This window comes from Heterodontus francisci, chromosome 4 (genome assembly GCF_036365525.1).
Source record: "Heterodontus francisci isolate sHetFra1 chromosome 4, sHetFra1.hap1, whole genome shotgun sequence".
In the NCBI taxonomy this organism is placed as follows: Eukaryota; Metazoa; Chordata; class Chondrichthyes; order Heterodontiformes; family Heterodontidae; genus Heterodontus; species Heterodontus francisci.
The window spans coordinates 191,358,519-191,377,375 of NC_090374.1; the positions used below are offsets into that span (position 1 = coordinate 191,358,519).

General features: G+C 42.4%; 1 protein-coding gene across 1 annotated transcript in view; it reads left to right on the top strand.

Annotated features, from left to right (window-relative positions):
- Positions 1 to 18,857, top strand: part of LOC137369463 (E3 ubiquitin-protein ligase UHRF1-like) — a 160,876-nt gene that overhangs the window by 15,021 nt on the left and 126,998 nt on the right. Inside the window, exon 3 of the mRNA XM_068030711.1 lies at positions 7,658 to 7,912. Within this exon, the coding sequence (XP_067886812.1) occupies positions 7,658 to 7,912 (255 nt within the window). The remainder of the gene's footprint in view (positions 1 to 7,657; positions 7,913 to 18,857) is intronic.

Consider the following 18,857-nt stretch of genomic DNA (forward strand, 5'->3'; position numbering starts at 1 on the left):
CCGACATGAGTTAGGGAGAGCTGGTTTCGTCTGCATTTATTTGGGCATATATTTCTGTTGCAGCTACTACAAATGTAACCAGAATGTTGGTGGTGGGAATTGACTTATTTGCTTTCAGAATAGGTTTTGCGTAAGCCTGACTTATTCGTTAGCCTTGTCTCTGAGTCAGAAGGTTGTGGGGTTACGTCTCACTTTCCAGGCTGATGCTCCTCGTGTGGTACTGAGGAAGTGCTGCATTGTCAGAGGTGCTGTCGTTTGGATGAGACTTTAAACTGAGGGTCCATTTGCTCCCTCACGTGGACATGAAAGTTCTCCATACTAATCAAAGACATACAGGGGAGTTAACCTCCATGTCCTGGCCAATGTTTATCCCTTAACCAACATCACTCAAAGAAAAATTATCTGGTTATTATGTGATTGCTTGTGTGCAAATCTGCTGCTCCATTTCCTAGATTAAAACAGTGACTGTATTTCAGAAGTATTTAATTGGCTGTAAGTGTTTTGGGATGTCCCTCATTCATTTGTTTCTTTTTTTTTTCTTAGTAGGACTATTTTCTGAAAGTTCTAATTTAGAATTTGCCTGTGCTAGTGTTATAATGTGATACTGTGCAAACAATTACACAATGGGATGTTTGATTAAGGTAATCTGACGGAAGAAAGCAAATGTACATGCTGCTGATTTGAGCTGCATGCATACCATATTGTGTAGAGCGGAGGTCCCCAAACTTTACTTATTGCGTACCCCCTACCAGATCTATCAGCTGCTTGTGTACCCCTATCAGCATACAGGTTTAATATTTTAACCCTTTTTATGCCCAAGCATGTACAAATATACCAATTATAAATCGCATATACAACTTAATGCATTAATGGCAAGTAGTACTATTAAGGCAATGAGTGAGGTTTTGTTCAAGCACACGTTGTTTGGCGTGATAGTTTGAGTTGTAAGTTGCTCAGTAAATTGGAGACTGAAGCTTAACCCCAAATATTTGTGCACACCACAGTTGGATGAACAGATCTTTTGTTAACCTCTTTTTCGGTTTTCCTTCGCTTCCTCTATGCATACCACCCCCCCCCCCCCCCCCCACCTCAAACCCCAGACTATCCCTCCTCTTGCTTTCAATCATGATCATGACTGCAGAAATACTCTCTTACTGACTGCTACCACTGAACGCCATGCTGTGAAGACAGATACAAATGAAAGTGGTAGCCATAAACTTCGCTTCTTTAGAATCATAGAATCTTAAGTACAGAAGGAAGCTACTAAGTCCAGGTCATTTATATATAACGAGAAAAGCCTCAGGCACTCCATGGCATCCTACCCTCCAGTCAGCAAAACATCCCTTCACCAGTACTCTGGCTCCTGTTCCTTAGACAATTTCGTGCCCAAGATATCAGCATCCCTCTAATCTCAAGTGCTTCTGTTTTCCCGATAAGTCTGTTATGGGATACTTTATATACAACATCTATTTCATTACCTTCATCAACCCTTTCTGCTGCTTTATCAAAGAACTCAATCAGGTTATTCAGACATGATTTGCCTTTAACAAATCTGTGCTGGCTGTCCCTTCTCCAGTGCTTCTCCAAGCACTGATTTCAACCATTCACTCAGACTGAAACTAACTCTGTGAATCCTTGGTTTTCTATTTGATACTTGGCTGAGTTTTAAACCCCATATCTGAACCAACACCATCTATTTCTACTGTGCAACATAGCCTCCTCTCCGCCACTGAAACCCTTATCTTTTCTTTGCCACCTCTAGACTCAATTATTCTAATATAAAAACAAGAAATTTTGGAAATACTCAGCAGGGCTGGCAGCATCTGTGGAGAGAGAAGCAGAGTTAACGTTTCAAGTCAGTGACCCTTCATCAGAACTCTGAGTTCACTGACCTGAAACGTTAACTCTGTTTCTCTCTCCACAGATGCTGCCAGACCTGCTGAGTATTTCTAGCGTTTCTTGTTTTTATTTCAGATTTCTAGCAACTGCAGTATTTTGCCTTTAATTCTAATGCCTGCCCATTCTCCACAAACTCCCATTTGTCTGAAACACAGCGACCTGCATCCTTTTCTGCACTATGTCCCATTCGCCCATCATTGATCTCACTGGCTGCTGTCCGACAACGTATGAAACTATTCATTCTTATCAAATTCCTTTCATGACCTGCTGAGCCCTGCCTTTACAATGTCCTTCAAGTCTTGTATTACTTTCTGCGGCACCTTGCAGTCCTTTTTAAAAAAAATATATATACACACAACTCTCTCCCTTTACCTCATCAGTGGTGGATCCTTTGGTGGCATTGGTTCTTCTCATGGCTGAACCTTCTCGGCACACCCAACACTGTCTGCTCCTTCAAAAGTCTTCTCCAAACCCATCCGTTTGGCCCAGTTTTGGTTATTGCCTGCGCAGTTCTCCCTCCATAGCTCCCAATCCATTGCCTATGTTAAAGATGCAAGCTTTTGTTTGAATTTGCTATTCAGGTTATTGAGTTGTCTCTGCGCACAAATAAACTAAAATATTTTTATCAGGACAATGCCCTTTAAATCGTGCACATTTATGTACAATCTAAATTACATATTTTGTTAATGGAATGTTAAATATGTAGATTTTCTGATTCTGAGATAGCGTGGGTTAAAATTTATTTTAAAAAAAAAATGGAAACCTTGTGAATTTCTTAGTTTCACCGATTTTGATAGCAGGGTCTCTCATCCCGCACCATATGGTGAACCGTCCTATCTTGCTGGCTCTGTCTAGCTCCTTGACTCCAACCAGCAGTGATGGGATCCTAGAGGAACTAGGCTTCTCTCAGTGCAAAGTCTCCCATGTCGGGGAGGATGACTTGTACCACCTTGCTTGGAGTAGCCAGCTCGGAAATATGGGTGGTCTCCCAGAGCTCATGGCTGGCGATTTGAGGTTGGCGGGATGGAGCAGTTGATCCTCTGCTCCTCCGGACTCTGCAAGTCCATCTCCAGCTAGGGGTTCCGCACACTTTAGGAACCACTGGCAGTCTGTGTGGATTGTCTCATGTGTCCAGGCAGAAGGCTGCTTAAGTGCAGGTGCTGGTCATCTCCTCCCAGATGGTGCATTGCTCCAGGTGGCCCTGCCAGCTCTAACTAGTTTGGAAGAGGACGAGACCTCTGTGGAGACCTCAAACCCGCACTAGGAAGCTCAAAGAGCGAGCTGAGGGTAGCAGGTGACCAAATGGCACACAGACTTGTCCCCTGCAAAATCCAGTGAAGACTGGATCAGATCCAGCGACCCGGGTTCAATTCTGGGTACTGCCTGTGTGGAGTTTGCAAGTTCTCCCTGTGTCTGCGTGGGTTTCCTCCGGGTGCTCCGGTTTCCTCCCACATGCCAAAGACTTGCAGGTTGATAGGTAAATTGGCCATTAGAAATTGCCCCTAGTATAGGTAGGTGGTAGGGAAATATAGGGACAGGTGGGGATGTGGTAGGAATATGGAATTAGTGTAGGATTAGTATAAAATGGGTGGTTGATGGTCAGCACAGACTCAGTGGGCCGAAGGGCCTGTTTCAGTGCTGTATCTCTAAACTAAGTCAGCCCTTCCCTGAGCCACACCATATACCCTTGCATTTGGAGAAAAATACAGCAGGCAGAGCAAACATACACTGGGAAGCATCCTAACTTGTTTTTCTCTTTGCACACACATACATTTGGAAAATTAATGATTTAAAAAATATTTTTAAGTTTAAATGTTCGCATTGGACTTTGAATCCACCATGAGGCAATTTCTCCCACATATTCATATCCCCCAAAGATGTCTGATGTATCCCCTCAGATACATACACCGCCATTTGGGAGCCCCTGGTGTAGAGAATATCCTGATGATTCCCTTGATAGCTGAGTCACTTCAAGCAGACCAAAAAGACCCCCAGTTTAATTACTAATTTGTGCTGAATTAGCTAATGTCAGTGCAGGCACTGGGAGGGGTTTTGCAATTGGCATCGCAGCTTGGTTAAGGATAAGGCAAGTTGGTCTGGATTTCCTGCTCTTGATTGTTGTCAAACAACCTCTACTGGAAGTGCTTCTGTGTCAATTTTGAGTGAAGACTGGATCAGCCTCTCCTGTGATGCCCCCTGCAATTGACAAGTCACTGCTCAGGCCTGCATGTGAATGTGCTAACTTTTTTTTTATTCATTCATTCATGGGATGTGGGCGTCACTGGCCAGGCCAGCATTTATTGCCCATCCCTAATTGCCCTTGAGAAGGTGGTGGCGAGCTGCCTTCTTGAACCACTGCAGTCCATTTGGGGTAGGTATACCCAAAGTGTTGTTAGGAAGGGAGTTCCAGGATTTTGACCCAGCGACAGTGAAGGAACGGCGATATAGTTCCAAGTCAGGATGGTGTGTGACTTGGACGGGAACTTGCAGGTGGTGGAGTCCCCATGCATTTGCTGCCCTTGTCCTTCTAGTTGGTAGAGGTCGCGGGTTTGGAAGGTGCTGTCTAAGGAGCCTTGGTGCATTGCTGCAGTGCATCTTGTAGATGGTACACACTGCTGCCACTGTGTGTCGGTGGTGGAGGGAGTGAATGTTTGTAGATGGGGTGCCAATCAAGCGGGCTGCTTTGTCCTGGATGGTGTCGAGCTTCTTGAGTGTTGTTGGAGCTGCACCCATCCAGGCAAGTGGAGAGTATTCCATCATACTCCTGACTTGTGCCTTGTAGATGGTGGACAGGCTTTGGGGAGTCAGGAAGTGAGTTACTCACCTCCAGGATTCCTCGCCTCTGACCTGCTCTTGTAGCCACGGTATGTATATGGCTACTCCAATTCAGTTTCTGGTCAATGGTAGCCCCTAGGATGTTGATAGTGGGGGATTCAGCAATGGTACTGCTGTTGAATGTCATGGGGAGATGGTTAGATTCTCTCTTGTTGGAGATGGTCATTGCCTGGCACTTGTGTGGCGCAAAAGTTACTTGCCACTTATCAGCCCAAGCCTGGATATTGTCCAGGTCTTGCTGCATTTCTACACGGACTGCTTCAGTATCTGAGGAGTCACGAATGGTGCAGAACATTGTGCAATCATTGTGCAACTTAGGTCAAATACTGCAGGCTGCCCTCTGTCTGTTGGATTGTATCTCAGCAAGGGAGCTACAGATTTAAGTGAGAGAATTTGTGAGAGGAACAAAGATTAACTAAACACGAAACATTTTGTCTATATACAATAATAATACAGGCAGTGAATTAAAAGACGCTAATTCAATTGAGTGGCAGTGAGGAGATCCAGCCATGCAAACACATGAATAGAATTATTTATTTTATTCTTTAAGCATGCTGCCAGACAGTGGTATGTACAGCATATAGTGCACATTTACTTCTTTAGGAAATTTTTTGGCCCAGCTTTTCTTAGTTTACCACAGATGGTTTATGGTGTCCTAGGACCAGAATGTGTATGGGATTGTAAGACTAGCACCAGAGTGTTTCATGTTTGATTTTGGGCACAAATTACAAGTTGAACAAAACATAAACTGTACAGCATATCTGTAAAACTTTTTTTTATATTAGCTCTGGTGCTGTCTGGTCTTTTCATGTGATTCAAAGCCACATATCAAAATAATAAGGATGAATTGGCTGTAGTAATAGATGTAAACTGTAACAGAAAATTTCTGATTGTAAAATGTTAAACTCCGAATCTGGAGTGCCACTGCCTTTCCTCAGCTGATGGTCTCAACAAGCAATGATGTCTGAAGCATACACTCATCCAGAGAACATTTGTTTCCATAGTACCTTCTCTTATGTTCTGGGCCATAAAATATATTTTACGATGGCATTTGTTGAGCATGCGAATGCCATTTAATTCTTAACAGCGGGATTCTAATGCCTCCAAATAGAAAGAAAAGGCTTGGATTTGTACTGCACTATGTATATCAAATGTTTCAAAGTGCTTCGTATACAATAAATCTGCAGTGTTTGTGTTCTGCAGACAAATGTGTCAGCCATTTTGTGTGTGCCAGGATCACAAATAGCAAAGAGGTGACTGATTACCTTGGTCTATTTTTGGTGAAGGAACGTTAACCAGGGTATTTCTTGCTGTTCTGTGGACAGTGGGTCTTTCGTGCCCAGCAGGGACAAATTCAGTTTAATAACTTCTGACTGGGCAAAAATCTGTCAGTACTGCACCGGAGTGTCTGTTTAGATGGCAAGCTCAAACCCCTGGTATGGTGCTGGAAACAACAACCATATGATTCAGCTGAAGGTGCCGCCAAAATGTTGCACGTGTAATGTCCTAAAAATATTCATACCCGATAACAAGTGGTATTTGTTATGAAGTTCGGGGGGGTGTGCGAAGAAGGGGAAAATGGATGCTACATTGTTGTTTTACTTTGGTGACCAAGATAACTAGCTCAGTTTGGTGGGATGCTGGCTGTAAAGGCCTAGGTCAGGTGTGAATAACCAGTATCCTGTGAGCTGCGATGTGTGACTCTTTACACCTGCATTGCATTAGGATTTAATCACTATTTGAGTGACGCAGTATAAACTTGCGAAAGGCAGTGCTCTTTCCATTCTAGCTCAGCTGAACAATATGTTTCTTTGTGATTTTTACCTGTTTTTTTTTCTGACCTTGATACATACTCGTGTTCCTTAGGGTTGTAGAGCAGGGAATGTTTCTAGTGATTGAGGATGGGGGGAGGAAGGAGAAGGGTGAGTGTGTGCAGCCTAAGCTTCAGGGAAGTGGTCAGTAACAAAGTGCTTCAGGCTTCACTTGGTTGGGTTTGGGGAATTAGTGCATGGCTTGCTTGTACTGGTTGTGGTTGCAATGGTGGCATCCCATGCTAATTTACTATTTTTGAAAACTGTGGCTCATTGTCCGTCCATATAGCTGCTGCTTGTTGCTTTTAAGTTTTGTCTCATTGGCCATCTGAAGCTAAATGAACCAAGGAACGGCAGTCCAACGGAGCATGAGTAAATTGTAAAGAACTGGTCATAATCTGGCAGCCTGTCAAACCGGGTTAAGGACTTAATTTTGAGTTTTGCTATTAAAGTTTATTTTCTATATTATTACTGTCAGTTTCTACTGTATATATGGTGACTACTTATAGCCTTGTAACTCACTCAAAGTCTTGGTATAATTTTTGAGGGGTTCATTTGGTGCCACAAGTTGATCCAAATGTACAAAAGCAAAATACTGCAGATGCAGGAAATCTGAAATAAAAACGGAAAATGTTGAAAATACTCCGCAGATCAGGCAGCATCTCTGGAGAGAGAAGCAGAGCTGACGTTTCAGGTCTCTGTTCTGATGAAAGGTCAGTCAGCTCTGATAAGTCATCATCCTAAAATCTTAACTCTCTTTTTCTCTCTCCATGGATATTGCCTGATCTGCTGAATATTTCCAACGTTTTCCATTTTGATCCAACGTGTAAGTGCTCCCTGAGACCCAGGAGTGTAATTATGACCTTTTAATAGTCATCTTTTTAAAAAAAAAAAGTAATATTTCTTCTTGCACTTGGTGAATTACAACATAAGAAATCAGACTATTTGAAGTTTATTACTTTCTGTAACTGGAAAGATGTAAAAAAGTAGCACTGCTGTGTTTTCTGAAAGACTATTCCCTCGTGCTGTCAAAATTGACATTCTGGATTTGCATGATTCTGATTTAATTTGAACGATACAATGATTTGAGAATATTTTCTTTCATTTTTCAGTTGGAAGATGGCCATACTCTGTTTGATTACAATGTGGGACTGAATGATATCATTCAGCTTTTGATCCGTCAGCCTGCTTCCTCCACAGTGAAGAAAAAGGAGAATGAGGTTGAGTTCTCAGACAGTGACTCAGGATGCAGCTCATCACAGAGCGAATGTGACAAAACCTCTTCCAATGCAGAAAATAATAAGAAAAATCGTCCAGGAACATCTACTCGATCATTTCTCATAGATCCAGGCTTTGGGTTGTACAAGGTAAGTTGTTATTCAATATGCAAGTAATTTAACCTAAATTCAAAAGCTGAAGAATGATTAAGGGAGTTAGTGCTTTAAAGTGTTGGTCGATTAATTAATACTTGTTCAGGACGAGGGATTTTGGCAGTCTGTCCAGTTTGTCATCGGCATCGGCAAGAATGCCACATCTGGCTAATTGCAAATTATCCTTGGGTCATTTGATGGGAACAATGCTGAGAGGGATGCAAGCTTTTTATTTTTGTGTATTGCATATTGCGTACCATGGAACCTCGAAAGACAGCATATGAAGTTTAAGTCTGTGTCCCTGTTATTTTCAATATATCTCATTGCTGATACTAACAGATCTTGATATTTTAATTTGGGATTTAACCAGCAGTGAGGCAATAAGACAGACCTTTATTAACCTCCACGTATACAGGATTAAAATAGGGCAAGAAAGCAAATAAGGAATATAAGTGCGAGAAGAATTTAATTGCTTGGGATTTTTGGGGCTAGATTGCAAATGCTCAGTGGTTGCAGTTTTGATAGCTTTGCAGTAAAGGGGTCTGTTGAGAGAGTATAAAGAGTATTATATCTCACGTTAGCATTTAATGCTCACCCTCAATGGCCAAAAGAAGTAGTATTCTATTCCCCAGCACTAAAATCTTTCATCTTGAGCGTAGCATTTACACATTGGAAATGGATTCACTGGTACATATAGCAGTGATAATTGCCACTGTTTCTGAACAGTATATTGGTGATTGGGTTTAAAACAAAATGTGGCTGGACATTCAGAAATGTGTTGCCCATATCCTGCCCTGACTTTTTCCCTGCTGAAAGTATAATAGAAAAATAAAGCAGCAACTAAAGATTAATTCAGTTATCGAGCAAAATTAAGTTGCAAATCAGAGTTTAGCTTGGAATTTAAGGTGGTTGCTCTAATTGTTATGGATCTTGGGTGGAAAGAGAAGGAGAGATTCCACGCCAAGATCCTTCTGTAATGGAGGATAAGTATATTAATAGTTCAAAACGTTTTTTCAAAAATTAGCACACCATAGATTTTTATAATGTCTGAGCTATCTTTTTCTGGGGAGAAGACCTGAAGTTGGTGTTGCTTTTTGGAATTCCAGATGTGCTGCCAAAAAGAAAGTGTATCTGTATCTAAACCCTTGAATATCTAAAATATTAACTTGCCAGAGATTTTTTTTAATGGTTACTTTCTCCCTCCTCTCCGAAGCTCTAGCTTGTGCTTGGGTGTAGCTTCATCTAGACCAGCAGCCCGCACACTCTTTCCCCCCCCCCCCCAAATGACCATTATCCATTGTCATAAAATCGTAAGATCATAACAAATAGGAGCAGGAGTAGGCCATTTGACCTCTAGCCTGCTCCACCTTTCAATAAGATCAGGGCTGATCTGATTTGTGGCCTTAATTCCACTTTCCTGCTTGCCCCCCATAATCCTAGACTGTCTTGCAGATCAAAAATCTGTCTAACTCAGCCTTGAATATACTCCATGACCCAGCCTCCACTGCTGTCTGGGGAAGAGAATTCCAAAGATTAACAACCTTCTGAAAATAAATTCCTCCTCATCTCCGTCTTAAAAGGAAGACCCATTATTTTGAAACTGTGCCTCCTAGTTCTCGATTCCCCCATGAGGGGAAACATCCTCCCAGCATCTACCCTGTCAAGCCCCCTCAGGATCTTGTATGTTTCAATAACATCATCTATCATTCTTCTAAACTCCAATGAGTATAGGCCCAACCTTCTCAACCTTTCCTCGTAAGACAACCCCTTCATCCCAGGAATCAACCTAGTGAACCTTCTTTGAACTGCTTCCAATGCAAGCATATCCCTCCTTAAATAAGGAGACCCAAACTGTATTCAGTACTCTCGGTGTGGTCTCATCAATGTCCTGTACAGTTGTAGCAAGACTTCACTACTTTTATACTCCTTCCCGCTTGCAATAAATGCCAATGTTCCATTTACCTTCCTAATTACTTGCTGTACCTGCATGCTGATTCATGTACAAAGGCACCCAGATTCCACAGCGTTCTGCAGTCTCTCTCATTTTAAAATAATCTGCTTTACTATTCTTCCTGCCCAAGTGGACAACCTTATGTTTTCCCACATTATACGCCATCTGCCAAATTTTTGCCCACTTGCTTAACCTATCTATATCCCTTTGCAGACACTTTGTGTCCTCCTCACAACTTGCTTTCCTTTCTGTCTTTATAGCAAATTTGGCTACAATAGACTTGGTGTCTTCATCCAAGTCATTAATATAGATCGTAAATAGTTGAGGGCCCAGCAGTGATCCCTGTGGCACCCCACTGGTTGCAGTGTGCCAACCTGAAAATGATCCATTTATTTTTTTTAAATTTTATTTAGAGATACAGCACTGAAACAGGCCCTTCGGCCCACCGAGTCTGTGCCGACCAACAACCACCCATTTATACTAATCCTACATTAATCCCATATTCCCTACCACATCCCCACCATTCTCCTACCTACACCAGGGGCAATTTACAATGACCAATTTACCTATCAACCTGCAGGTTTTTGGCTGTGGGAGGAAACTGGAGCACCCGGCGGAAACCCACGCGGTCACAGGGAGAACTTGCAAACTCCACACAGGCAGTACCCAGAACTGAACCCGGGTCGCTGGAGCTGTGAGGCTGCGGTGCTCGCCACTGTGCCGCCCACGATTTATCCCAACTCTCTGTATCCATGCTAATGTATTACCCCAACACCATGAGCTTTTGTGTAGTAACCTTTTTATGTGGCACCTTATCGAATGCCTTTTGGAAATCCAAATAGGCTACATCTACTGGTTCCCCTTTATCCACCCTCTTTGTTACATCCTCAGATAGCTCTAACAAATTTGTCAAACGCAATTTCCCTTTCATACAATCAGGCAGAGTCAACATGGTTTTATTATGATTTTCTAAATGTCCTGCTGTTAGCTCCTTGGTAATGGATTCTAGCATTTTCCCAATGACAGAGGGTAGGCTAACTGACTTTTAGTTTCCTGCTTTCTGTCTCCTTCCTTTCTTGAATAGGGGCAGTTTGCAGTTTTCCAATCCACTGGGACCTTTCCAGAAACAAGGGAATTTTGGAAGATTGCAACCAATGCATCCATTATCTCTGCAGCCATGTCTTTTAAGCCTCTAGAATGCAGGCTGTCAGGTCCAGCGGACTTGTCAGCCTTTAGTCCTATTAGTTTTCCAACTATGTTTTCTCTAGTGATAGTGATTGTTTTAACTTCCTCCCTCCCTTTTGCCTCTTAATTTTCTACTAATCTTGATGCTTTTTGTGTCTTCTACAGATACAAAATAATTGTTCAAAGCCTCTGTCATTTCCTTGTTTCCCATTATTAATTCCCCAGTCTTATCCTCTAAGGGACCAATGTTTACTTTAGCTACTCTTTTTTTTCTTTTTTCTACACTTGTAGAAACTTTTACTGTCTGTTTTCTAATTTCTCCCTCTTTTTTTCAGTCACCCTCTGCTGGTTTTAAAAATTTTCCCAATTTTCTGTCCTATCACAAACCCATGCAGCATTGCATGCCTTTTCCTTCGATTTGATATTGTCCTTAACTTCCTTAGTTCACCACGGATGGTGCATTCTTCTCCTGAAGTCTTTCTTTCTCAATGGAATATATCTTTGATGAGAGTTATGCAGTATCTCCTTAAATGTCTACCACTGCTTCTCTACCATCTTGCCTTTTAACTTATTTTCCCAGTCCATTTTAGCCAACTCTGTCTTCATTTCCTTGTAATTGACTTTAATTAAGTTTAAGGAACTATTTTCAGACCCACATTTCTCACCCTCAAACTGACTCTGAAATTCTATCATGTTAGGATCACTCTTGCTTAGAGAATCCTTTAACTATGAGGTCATGAATTAATCCTGTCACTTTGAACTAATGAGTTGGCAGGCTGTTGGATAATGGAGGAAACACAACTGAGCCTGTTCTGGAGTCTACATATACTTGCTATCAGGAACAAGAATTGTTATTTTCTCTCTTCCTCCTCCCACCCAAGTATCCCAGAATTGTAAGAGAGTTTCCCAGTTTAGAGGTGGCTGCAGTTGAGGCTGGGGATGGCTTGGACGCCTCTGTGTGGCACATAGTGGTGAGAGTATAACAGGGGCACCAGTGGTGGCAAGACCCCATTTAGAATTTTTTTCCCCCTAAATCTGTGTTCATCCATAGGCTCAAGTGCTGTGTAGTCCGTTGTCACAGTGCCATCTTGGATGGAGACTAATGCAGGGGATCTCAAAATTGAGAAATAGAGTCACCTACCTTGGGTATCAAATATTACAGGCATCAGATAGGAAAAAAATAAATAGAAACACAGCAAATGTATTACAAAATAGGGAATACTTGCTGATGCAATCAAATTATTTTCAGCGCAGAAACAGGCCATTTGGACCAGCAGGGCCATGCCAGTGTTTATATTCCACATGATAAGCCCCTCATTCCTCTTCATCTAACCCCATGAACATATCTTTCTTTACCGTTGGTGCTTATGTGCTTCAGAGCCTGGCTATCCGACCCGAACCCGACTACATGGGTCGGGTCTATATTCAGTGTCCAGCATTCGGGTTGGCTGTGGTCAGGTTTTGTTTTGTATTGTTTTCTTTTTAATATACGTTTTGGCGCGATTTTTCTTCTGCACTGATAACATGTTTGATATTTTCGGGTTGCCTGTGGTCGGGTCGGGCCTGAGTCGAGTTTTAATTTTATACCCGAGCCAGGCTTTAATGTGCTTCTCCTCGAGTGCATGCAAGCTGTTAGCTGCAGCTACTCCCTGTGGAATTGAGAAGCACATCTTAACCCCTCTCTCAATAAGATCATGGCTGCTCTGATTGTAATCTCAACTCCGCATTCCCGCCTACGCCTTTGCTTATCTAGAATTTATCTGTCTCTGCCTTAAAAATATTTAAAGCCTCTGCTTCCACTGCCTTTTGAGGAAGAGAGTTCCAAAGACTCTGAGAGAAAAAATTTCTCCTCATCTCTGTCTTAAATGGGTGCCCCCTTATTTTTAAACAGTGACCCCTAGTTCTAGATTCTCCCACAAGAGGAAACATTCTTTCCACATCCACCCTGTTAGGACTTCTCAGGATCTTCTCTGTTTCAATCAATTTCTAAATTCCAGTGGATACAAGGTTAGCCTGTCCAACCTTTCCTCACAAAGCAACCTGCCCATTCCAGGTATTAGTACAGTAAACCTTCTCTGAACTGCTTCCAATGCATTTACATCCTTAAATAAGGAGACTAATACTGTACACAGTACTCCAGATGTGGTCTCACCAATGCCCTGTAATAACTGAAACTTCACTGTTTGTATTCACTTTCCCTCGCAATAAATTATAACATTCTATTAGCTTTCCTAATTACTTGCTGTACCTGCATATTAACCTTTTTGTGATTCATGCACTAGGACACCCAGATCCCTCTGCATCTCCGAGCTCTGCAATCTCCCACCATTTACATAATATGCTTTTTTATTCTTCCTGCCAAAATGGACAATTTCCCACTTTCCCACATTATACTCCATTTGCTAGATCTGTGTCCACTCACTTACCTATCTATATCCCTTTGTAGCCTCTTTATGTCCTCCTCACAATTTAGTTTCCTACCTATATTTGTGTCATCAGCAAATTTAGCAACCATACCTTTGGTCCCTTCATCCAGGTCATTTATATAAACTGTAAAAAGTTGAGGTCCCAGCACAGATCCCTGTGGCACACCACTCGTTGCATCTTACCAACCAGAAAATGAACCATCAGTGCAACTCAAGTCAGTAAATTTCAGGTTCCAAATTAATTGTTTTGCTTTCGTAATAGAGTGATTGCGCACAGGGGTATGGTTTTAATTTACACTAACAGATCTCTTGATGTTGCTTACTCTTACAGTACAGTCAGATTCAGATTTTAGTGATTTGAGAGCTGACCTTGGAAGTACATCTATAAGGTAGTTAAACTATGTGGAAAGCATAGCCCTGAAAAATTAATTTACACTAAATTGCAGATTGGGGCAAGAGGTCATAGATTCAAACCAGAAAAAAACTAACATTCGATGGATGTCGGAACATTTTTCTTTCCACATTGAGTGACTGATTCATGGAATGGACTTCTGGGTAGAGTAGTGGCAGTTAAAATCCTGGAATTATTCAGGAAACTTTTGAATACAGTAGCAAGAGAACCAGAGCATCTGGATGAACTAAGATGACTTCCTCCATTTTAGGTTTTTGAGAGTTGCTGCCAAGTGCTATAGAACTGTTCATTATGTCGATTACTTTAGATGGTGAAACATACAAAATAAAGCTGCATTGTTTTGTTTATTGGCAATTCACTTTGTGCTGGATTTTCTTCCACTATCCCCCCTGATTTTGGGTTGGATAGTGGAGGAAACCCTCAGGAAATGGATGGTGAGGCCATTTTGCCGCCCCAAGCACTATTTCTTTACCCTGTCTTCACTGGGAAGCCGCTGTGTACCCGTTCCCGACCTATCTCGTGTATATAGGGGTGGAGCATCAGGGCCTGGCAAACTGCACATTCCCTTGCCTTCCGCCGCTGATTTTGTCAAGTTCCACGGGCCAGTGGTATCAGCCCTCCCTGCCAATGGGACTTACATCTTTAACTTTTTTTTGCTTCAGCCCGGTCTGAGGCCAAAAAACTGCAAGTCTTTCCTGGATCGTCCGGTCTCTTTGCCCTCTTTAAATGTTCCCTGCTTTTGTTTCCTATCTCTTCTCCCTGCCCTCGCATAAATTTTCTATTTTTTTTCCTCCTGTGTACCTAGGCTTGAATCTACCCTAGACTGATGAGATAAAGCTTTACACTCTGTGCTGGCTGTAAAGGACTATGTAAATTTGCTAATATCTGTCCTGTTCATTGTGGTCGCTAGTCTACCACACAAATTTCGGCACGTTTGGCATTTATATTCTAATAGAAAAGCTTCTGCACTATTGATCTAGTTCCCACTGTACCAGTTTTGCTTTGGGCAGCACAGTGGGCTTTGCAATGGGCGGCGCAGTGGTTAGCACCACAGCCTCACAGCTCCAGCGACCCGGGTTCAATTCTGGGTCCTGCCTGTGCGGAGTTTGCAAGTTCTCCCTGTGACCACGTGGGTTTCTGCCGGGTGCTCCAGTTTCCTCCCACAGCCAAAGACTTGCAGCTGATAGGTAAATTGGCCATTGTAAATTGCCCCTAGTGTAGGTCGGTTGGTGGTGGGGAATATGGGATTACTGTAGGGTTATTCTAAATGGGTGGTTGTTAGTCGGCACAGACTCGGTGGGCCGAAGGGCCTGTTTCAGTGCTGTATCTCTAAATAAATAAAATATTATGTGGTGGAGACTGGTAATGCTGGAATAGCACAGCTATTTTCAATTTCATGTTGCAGCTGTTTTTCTCTTTCATGAACTGTTTGGTTCAGCAAGGATAAGTTCTTGATGTTTTGCTTTGTTCAACTATTTGGAAATTATGGATCAGATAGGCTATCACTGGTTTCCAATGAGACGTAAATTTAATGATGCACGAGTACTTGTTCAAGTTTCATTACTTCATCTCAAATTCTTTACTGGAGCAAACTGCTTAGTATGAGTTTCAGCTTGCCGAAGAACTGATTTAAAGCTGTTATTGTAAATCAGCCATATTTAATTTCACTTTCTGATGGGGCAGTCCTTTGGAGCAATTAGAAATTCTTAACAAATGTATCTTCCCAGTTTTATATCCAACACGATAGTGTTTTTCCATTATTTTATCTACCACCAGAAACATTTGCCAATGAATGATCGTTTTCACTTTGTAAATCCAGGCAGAATGTTATGTTTGCCACTCTTGTGAAGCAAATTTGAATATCTTGAGAGCTACTTGTTTCCAATGATGTACAAATCCCCAAGGAAAACCAGTGACGACAAGCAGCAGCAAGTTAAGTGGGCAATTGAATGCATTGACTGCTACCATCTTCAGGGCAGGAAGCCTGGGACCACTTGTCTCATGGCTAGCTCATTTTCCAGTGCTGCTGTACTTCAGAAGTGGATATCATTTCTGGAAGGGGAGCTAGGGCATTCTGCTCCATAACGTTTTCATTTTAGATGCATGATTTAGTCATTGTTCAAGTCGAATATAATATATTTAGCAATTTTAGAAGTGGGTATATTGGAAAATCTTGTAAAATACAGTATCAAATGAAAAATTTCCAGGGAGCACTTTCATAGGCACCCTGCCCCACCCCAGAATACTGTACATCTAGGGAATTTGGAAATTAGATCTCAAATTCAAAGAATTTATTATATTCTTTGAGAAAGATAATCTAATACACTTGAGAAAACTAACAATGATACTTGCACATTGTGGTAATTATTAACAAAACATATATTCGTTTCTGGACTAATCTGGAATTATATCTTGCTACAAGAGTAAACTTTGAACTTCAGAACTAAACCTCAGAATTCTCTTGAACTAATCTAAACAACTTCCTCAGGCTGAGAAATAACACCAGGGGCTGCATTTTATTTGGGCGCCACGTTCTGCAGCGGCACCCTTCAAACACAGCGGCGTGCCCGCATTCAGCGGCTGCCGCTGGGCCCCCGGCAATATTATGCGCGGGGGCTCCTCCTTTAAATAGAGGAGCCGGAGCAGCCGCCCCCGATGACGTAGAGGGGGCGGCCATCACGTCCACGGCAACAGCGCCTGGCACCACCGCACAGACACTGGAACCATTTTTAAAGGGCTTTCAGCCCTTACAATTCATTTTTATTTTTAAAGGGAGAACATTATTGATTTTTATTAAATATAAGAGTAAGTGATGGAAGCCCTTCCCCAACCTCCTCAATGGTCATTTCATTGCCTGAAATGACCATCAATTGATTTTTCAAATACCTGAACTTCCCCAATCCCTCCCCAACCTACAATCTTTTTCCCTTCAACCCCTTCCCACCATACCCACATCCAATCAAAATTGTTTTCCCCGCTCCTCCACCCCTCCCACCCTGAAGTTTTTATTACTACCCCCCCCCCCCCCACGCACCAAACAGGTTCTCGCCGCGGAACTCCATGCCCAGTTCCGAAGGTGTGCGAAGGCCAAACGGAGACCGTAATATCAACGTGGGATGGCAGGTAAGTTCATTTCAATATATTTAATGTCAATCTACATATGGAGATGAAGGGCTCACCGCCAGGCAGCAGGGGCCGCACCAAGGTCCTCCCGCCGCCGGTAATATGCAGCAGGCCCTTCTTGACGTCGTGGGTCGAGGTGGGCCTCTCCCTGCAGAATTTTACCGGCCCCCACGACGTGACCCGTAGCATTGAGGGGCCAATAAAGTTCAGCCCCAGGTGTGGGCTGCCATGTTATATTTTCTTGGATCTGACAAGAAAGGAGATGGTTCGTTCAAGTTTGCAAACGTAAGACTTGCAATGTTTGAGACCAGCAATGCTGTTCTGAGGTCTGTTACAATATTGTACAACATTATTCTGAAATGTCTTTGACATTTATCTGAGCTGCACTTGGTTTTACAAGTCAGGAATGGTTTGAAATTATTTGATTGGTTGAATTTTCCACAATGTCCCATGTGTCATAGATGGTCTGCTGGCTGTACTTCTAACTAAAGTAGTGATTATTTAGGTCACTTCTTCTCGTCACGTCTGATGTTTAGGACTATGCTATTTGCTTGGGTTCAGTACATTGACGTCGACTAGGACTTCTGTTTAGACAGTATTTGAGGAAGACAGCCACTGTTGCATTTTGTTCAAGGCTTTGTTGAAATTGTCCAGTGTGAATGCTCCTTAGTTTCCATTTGGCCTGAGAGGCTGAGCTGAACGTCCCCGAGTCTTTTGAAGCCTCTTCAAATTTCTCCCCTTGTGTGTCTCAAAGGAATCCAAGACTCAGTTCTTTTAATTAGGTGCATCTTGTGACTTGTCTGCAGCAGTAGTCGTGTAATTTTGGTCAGGGGCCTCATAGAACACCTACATAGTTCGTGCTGTCATAAAGTTGCTGTTCATCTGGTTCGCACCCAGGATGCAGGCAGTATGTAAAATGTGAATCTCCAAATTCATAGATGCTGCTTTAAGCTGGTGCCTGGCCCTGTGAGAATAATTGCAGCTGATGTCCATAAATGAACACAAGACAAATGTCTGGTAATTGTTTTACACTGTTGACACTGGCATCTCAAGATGATGGTTCACCCAGTGTCCTGAGAAGAATGCGTACTGCTCAAAAGTCCATGATACCATTCTAGATTTTCTCCTCAGCCTGTTGTTTACACTGTTGCTGATGAACAACATAATGTTTTCTCAAGATGGTCTTAATAATTCTTCAAGATGGTGCTCATTGAAGCTAGCAAACTTTAAAGAATTTGAGAGAACCAATGTAATGACTTTGGCAGTTTGTGTATCAAGTTCAATGAGGTCCAGAACTGACTCTCGATGCATCCTCCCTTATGTGCAGTATTGCACTGTTTTGCCACTTGGTGCTCATTAATGACTCTCCATTCTGTCAAGTTTAGTGCAGATGTCACAAGGTCATCAATTTTTAACACACGACAATTGCTGCTTTTGTTAATTTTAAATCTAAAATTGATAAATTTTTGTTAACCAAAGGTATTAAAGTATATGAGGCAGGGGTTGGGTGTATGGTTCTTCTTCTTCGGCCTCCTTGTCTCGAGAGACAATGGGTAAGCGCCTGGAGGTGGTCAGTGGTTTGTGAAGCAGCGCCTGGAGTGGCTATAAAGGTCAATTCTAGAGTGACAGACTCTTCCACAGGTGCTGCAGATAAAATTGTTTGTCGGGGCTGTTACACAGTTGGCTCTCCCCTTGAGCTTCTGTCTTTTTTTCCTGCCAACTGCTAAGTCTCTTCGACTTGCCACTCTTTAGCCCCGCCTTTATGGCTGTCCGCCAGCTCTGGCGATCGCTGGCAACTGACTCTCCTGACTTGTGATCAATGTCACAGGACTTCATGTCGCGTTT